This window comes from Grammomys surdaster, unplaced genomic scaffold (genome assembly GCF_004785775.1).
Source record: "Grammomys surdaster isolate TR1022 unplaced genomic scaffold, NIH_TR_1.0 126013, whole genome shotgun sequence".
NCBI lineage: Eukaryota > Metazoa > Chordata > Mammalia > Rodentia > Muridae > Grammomys > Grammomys surdaster.
The window spans coordinates 2,598,001-2,604,512 of record NW_021620828.1 but is presented as its reverse complement, the minus strand read 5'-3'; the positions used below and the strand labels follow the sequence as shown (position 1 = coordinate 2,604,512).

At 45.1% G+C, this 6,512-nt stretch overlaps 1 protein-coding gene across 1 annotated transcript in view; it reads left to right on the top strand.

Annotated features, from left to right (window-relative positions):
• The window catches only part of Galnt8 (polypeptide N-acetylgalactosaminyltransferase 8), a 54,797-nt gene that overhangs the window by 1,787 nt on the left and 46,498 nt on the right, over positions 1 to 6,512 (top strand). The window contains 2 exon segments of the mRNA XM_028754434.1: positions 100 to 141; positions 1,733 to 1,932. Coding sequence (XP_028610267.1) covers positions 100 to 141; positions 1,733 to 1,932 — 242 coding nt within the window.

The window sequence follows — 6,512 nt, the reverse complement described above, 5'->3', positions numbered from 1 at the left end:
TCTCTCTCTCTCTCTCTCTCTCTCTCTCTCTCTCTCTCTCTCTCTCTCTGAAGTTTGAGAGCCTTCAAAGTGCCTATGTAAAGACTCTCCACTTTGCAGCATAAATCTTACAGGAGTGTTTTCAAGGAGAAGTTGATTCAGGTATGGGGAGTGGTGAGGTCTGTAGATCACTTTCTGAATGTACATCATTGCTAGTATTGGTCTACTGGACCCGTTAGGCCTCCTCTGCATGGGCAATCCCCCACCTTTATCTGTCACTATCTAGGTATTGTTTTGGGTTATGGTCATGTTTCCTAGAAGAATGTGGCTATTAGCTGTCAGGAGCAACTGTGGAAGAAAACAAAAACAAAAACAAACTAAACCAATTAAACAGTTTCTATACTCTACCCCAGAACTGTGGGCTCAGAGTATCCAGGGAAGGACTGGGATCCTGCATTTTCTATGTGCTCCCGAAGACAGTCTTATAATCAAACAAACTGAAAATGTAGGCCTGGCTTGTCCCTAACTTAAAAATTCCTGGTATAGGGCTGGAGAGATGGCTCACTGGCTGCTCTTCCTGAGGTCTTGAGTTCAATTCCAAGCAACCACATCGTGGTTCACAACCATCTGTAATGGGATCTGGGCAGGTGTACATGCAGATAGAGTGGTTATAATACATCAAATAAATAAACCTTTTTTTAAAAATTAAAAAACAAAATGCCTGGTATATCAACCATGTGAGGTGGGAAGGGTGGCCGGTGAGGCACTCTAAAATATCTTTATAGTTACTATTAGTGTGATTTTTATGCAACAAAGATCACGGTACTTTCTTCTGTCACGTGACACTGAGATTCTAATCTGGTAGATTTCGGGGATATCAACATTAAAAACCAAAACCCAAACCCAAACCCAAACCAAATCCAACCACCACCACCAATAACAACAACAATAAAACCCCGTTACTGACATTTCTTATGTGACTCTTGGGCTTCATTCTGAAAAACATTATCTTACTATGAATCATTTCTCAGACCAAAATTAGCTCCTAACAGAGGAGCCTTAGGTCGAGGGTTGGGCTTACACAGGCTTTCACGAGCAGCCTTGCGCGGCTCTGACAAGGTCCCTTTACCCATCATCTTCTTTGGGACAAGAGCTTGTAAGGCCTAAAGATTGGAGAGTGTGCTTATCAGTTTTCCATAGTGTAACCGATTCCTGAGCTGATCTGTTCATAAAAAGGAAAGTTTATATGCGTTCAACACTTTGGAAGTGTCGCTCATGGTTGACTGGCAGTATTGGTTGGCCCTATTGCTTTGACCTTGAGATGAGGCAGTATACTACCTTGTGGTGCAGGTGGAGGATGCTGATCACTGCGTGGAAATGAGAAGCAAAAACACAGGCCAGGTCCCCAGTGTTCCCTTTGAAGGACAGCCCTCATGCGATTGGAGCTTCCAACAGGGCCCTTTCTCCTAGTCTCCACCCTCTCCAAAATGGCGCTCCGGAAGAGGACTAAGTCTTGGAACCCAAGCCTCTTGTGGTGACATTTAAAATGCAAACTGTAGCAGAGAGAAAACGATCTGGGGGAAGTTAGGATGGAAAGCAGTGCCCAGCTTTCTAAGGACTGGCTGATATGTTTTCACACCACCTCCATCCTCTTTATTTGAAAAAAAAAAAAGCATGAAATTGACTGTGAAGCAACAGGGACACACACTGAAATGGGGAAACGCTGAATTCCGTCCGCCCTAGTCTGCCCTAGTTGGAAGAGAGTGAAAGCCAGGTTGGCGCCCAGGAAACCCTTCCCAAACTCGAAGATCTTCCAGCAATGGAGCAAGGGGCTCTCAGAGGCTCATCAGTGAGAGGCCCAGACCAGAACTTGCTCCCGGAGTTTGGTCACAACGTGCTTCTCAGCAACCAGTGGCCCTATAACCGCAACATCCCTGACGCCCATGATGCCTGGTGCGCTGGACCTCTGTGTAATTTGGTTTATGAACTCTGGAAGCCATGCAAACAAAAGGATAGACAGAGGGGTGAGGGGAGCAGAGCAGAGCAGGGGACTGTTCGGAAGGGGATGAGCAGTCTTGTTTATTGATGTATTTGTTTTTGTTTTTGTTGTTTTGAAGTAAGTTCTTGCCATGTAGCCCAGGCTGGCCTCAAACTAGAGATCTTCTGGCCTCTGCTTTCCAAGTGGTGGGACTGCAGCGTGCACTACCACCATGCCTTGTGCCTTGAAAGTTCTTGGTTTTAATTCGTTTGATGATGGCATATCAGAGAAGATAAAGGACTAACTCAAATACTGCTAGCTCGCTAGAGAGAAGGTGAGGCCACACAGGAAGAGATCTCTGAGGATTCCTATACAATGGGGCTAATCCTCTTCCAGATGAGGATTAGCAGGGCAAGCAACCTGCCATCTCATTCAGCAGGCTGCTTTCTGCTCTGGCTTTTCCTCAGCTCTCTGCTTGGATCCTGTTCCTTGCTGAATCTCAAATGTAGAGTCTTTCCTGGATGCAGCCCTCCCTCTCTCCAGATTTCCTCTCTACTACTCTCTTTCTGCCCCTACCTCCCGTGCACACTTTCGTTCCACAATTAAAAACAATCAAATAAAAAAAAAAACCCACTCAAGCTTTTTTGATTTTTGTCTGTTTGTTTTGTGACACATGGACTTATGTAGCCTGGGTTGACCCCCAAATCTGAGGATGACTTTGAACTCCTGGTCTTCCCATTTCAGCCCTCTATGCATTGAGATTACAGGAATACACCGCCACTATTCTTGGCTTCACTTTTGTTGATAGATACCACAATGCTATCCATTTAAGATATGAAATGAATGGCTTTTATTACAACTAATAAATTAATTGAAACATAATAAATATGTAGTGAAGGTTGAGCTCCGACTTTTGGAGGTCTCCTACCACTAGTGTGCTGGTATTACAAGTCTGAGCCACTATGCCCAGCAAAAGGGTCTTAGCATGTTCAGAGTTATGCTCGAGCCACACAATATTAAGACATTTTGATAATCTCATAAAGAAACCCTGTACTCTGCCAAAGCCATGCCCCATGTTACCCACAGCTTCCTTGTCCCTGTGGATTTGCCTGCTCTGGGCTTGTCTTAGGATGAAGTTGTGTAGTGTGTGTGTTTCATTTTCTATAGTGTGTCCAAAGTACTATCCATATAATAGCTAGTAGCGTGTGCATCAACACTCCCTTTTGTATTGGTATGTGGCAATTACCTTTTAGTCATGACCAGCAGATGGCTGGTCCATAGTTTCCAGGTCTGGGCTACTACTGTGAATTACATTGTCATGCTTCCCTTTTTAATGAAGCAGAGTTAGGGTTTGATCCACATGTGTCAATATACAGACATGAAGGTTAAGGGGGGGAAAGGCAATCAGAAGGAAGGGAGACATACTCCAAAGCATGAGGGTGGTCTCCTCAAGGAGGGTTGTTTCCTGTACATGTCTGTATGAGAACAAACGAAGGTCTTCATTTTGTAGACCCCTGTAGCAGAGTTGCTGAGCCATATTACCATACTCTGTGTTTAACCTTTTGAGGGCCTGCCTGCCTGTTTCCTAAATGGGGCTGCATAATTAGTTTACATTCTATCCAGAAATGTTGAGCAAATTCTTGTTGCTCGTCTTTTGTTTTTGAAGGAGGACCAGGAATTCAAGGACTTTGAGTTCTGACCTACATAGATCTCTGTCTCCCAAGAGTTGGGACTACAGGGATGGACCACCCTGCCTGGCAGAAGCTAGGTCTGGTGTTGGGGTTGAACCCAGGGCCTTGTGAATGTTTAAAAGCATGCCACCAATGAAGGGTAATCCCAGACTCCTGGAATTTGTCTACATATTTGCCAACACATGTCATTGTTTTTGTGTTTGAGCTGTTAACCTATTGGTCATGAGATAAATCTCATTGTGTTTTTTAATTTTATTTAGAATTTCAGGCCTCATGTTGTTGAATATCTTTTTATGTGCTCATTACCATTTGCATGTCTTTTTTTTTCTTTCAGGAGTATCTATTTGGACATTTTCTTTTATTATTATTATTATTGAATTGCAACTAACTTCCTCCCTGCCTCCCCCCCCCCCCCCCCCCCTCCCTCCCTCCCTCCCTTCCTTCCTCCCTTCCTTCCTTTCTTCCCTCATTCCCCCTCCCTCCTTGAGTTGGTTTCCAGGACTGAGCAAAAACCTGGGGGTGGGGGGGAGAAAGGCTGTAGGATCCAGCAGCCCCTGCTCTACTTCCTGATCTGTGGTGATGTGGGAATCCCAGTCACTTGTCCCTGCTGTCACGACCACTGCTGTGCCCTGCCACGATGGAGCGAAACCTCCTGGACCCTGAGCACAAATGAACCTGGCTTCCCTTAAGCCACGTCTGCTGGACAGCTTGTCACAACAGTGAGAAAAGTTTGTAATACAACCAGAGGCTCCACAAAGGTGGAGATTTACGAAGAAAATCGACGACCACTTTAATTTTTAAGTGTGGTTTGAGATTTCTTTCCAGACTGGCAGAATGCTGAAGCATCCCCTCCCCCTCCCCCTCTTCCTGAACAGAACAACCATCTGACTGGAGAAAATGATACACCAGGCAACATTTTCAGAAATTGTCTCAAATTGTCAGCAAATGGAGAATCATCCTGGCAAGAACATTTTCTAAATCTCAGTGAGGCTCAGTGGGAGTCTATGGCATATGAGCCGCTGTTTTCTCTGTGTACCCCACCCCCAGTTCTAGAGAATGATTCTCTATGCCAAGTTCTCAACTCTGGGTAGGAGTGTTCAAGGGGGCTCTTGCCACTGCACTTCCCACAGTGCTGTGGTTTCACCCCTGGGAAGGGCAAGCCAACAGCAAACAGACACCTTCCCCATGCCCATCATCGAGATTTGAGTCCTCTACCTGGGGAGGCAGCAGAAGCAGCTGTGACTCCCGCCCTCCTCACCTCCATCTCGTCCTCCATTCCCTGATGCCCTCCACCTCACACCTGCTCTGAGGGTAGAGTTTCAACTCCAACTGCACCAGACCAAGAATCCCAGGTTGCAGCTGTCTCTCCCCGGATTGCTTACACAGAGGAAGTTCTACCCAGGGATGCTTTGACCCCAGAGGCTCTGCTTCCTACCTCCCACCTTCCTGTCCTTTGTGTCTGCTGACAGAATCATATGTCACTCTAGCTCAGGAAAAAATGAGCTGCTCCCTATAGTCCCCTTGTCCCCTGGGTACTGACGCAGACGCTCTGTCCAGGATGGAATTCAGGGTGGAAAACTTCCCTGCTCTTTCTAATGAACTGACCTTATTTGGAACAGTTTTTAAATCACTCTGTAGCTCTGGCTGTCTACTCTCTGTGTAGGCAGGGGCTTCTGGGAACTCACAGAGATCCACTGGTCTCTGGCTCCCTAGGGCTGGGATTAAAGGTGTGTGCTACTATTCCCAGCTAACCATGCGTTCTTGGTGGAGAATTTAAGAGGAAGCTCATAGCTCATGATATAGCTAGTAACCTGCACGATGATGGAACATTCAGACATTTAACAGAAGCTGGGAAGACACAGACACGAAGAACCCCATGGTATCACACTCCTGCCTGGGTTGACCAGCCATGCTGGTATGTTAGCAACTGGCCTGGACCCACTCAGGAGCAAACAGATGAGCATGAGAGAAAGATTGACAGCCATTCTTCAGCCTACATACAGACCCATCAAAGGGCAGCAGAAGCCATTATCCCAACTTCTGAACAGTGTAAACAGTAAGCCACTCTGATCCAGGTCAACTTCTAGGGTGCTAAGCTTAAAAGAGTAAAGCCATGTGCCATAATTTCTTCAGATTGTGCTTTTAAAAATCTTCACACTCACCGTTCCAACCTTTGCATTCCTGATTTGCTTTGGAGACGCTAATTAAAGTCAGATGTCACTTAATGATAAGGCTGAGTTCTGGGGAAGGTAATATTAAGACATTTTTGTCATAGTACAAACACAAAGTGTGTTTACATAAACTAAGACAGTGGAGACATCATTGGGTGACACAATGTTATGAAATCATGTTTGTTTATGTGGTCTCTCATAGACTGAAACACTTCCATGTGGCTTTATATGACTTTATATAAGAGAAACGAGAACATTCCAGTAAAGAAGTTTGCTCAAGGGCTGGAGAGATGGCTCAGCAGTTAAGAGCACTTGCTGCTCTTGCAAAGGACCCAGATTTTGTTATCAGCATCTACACTGAGATTCACAGCCATCTGTAATTACATTTCCAGGGGATCTGATGCCCTCTTCTGGCCCCTGCAGGTACTGCATGGATATGGTGTACATACATACCTATATGCAGGTAAACACTCATACACATAAAATGAAAATAAATACTTTTTAAAAAAAGAAGCTTGCTTAAGTATATTTCTCTAATAGTTGTTCATAATTGCCCCAAAGGAAAAATACCCTCGATATACTCAAAACCCATCGGCTGGCAAATGGTTAAACAGCTTATGTTAGATCTCATCAACGCAATGTTATTTGACCACACAAGGAAAGTTCTTGGTACCTAATGCATCTCTGATGATG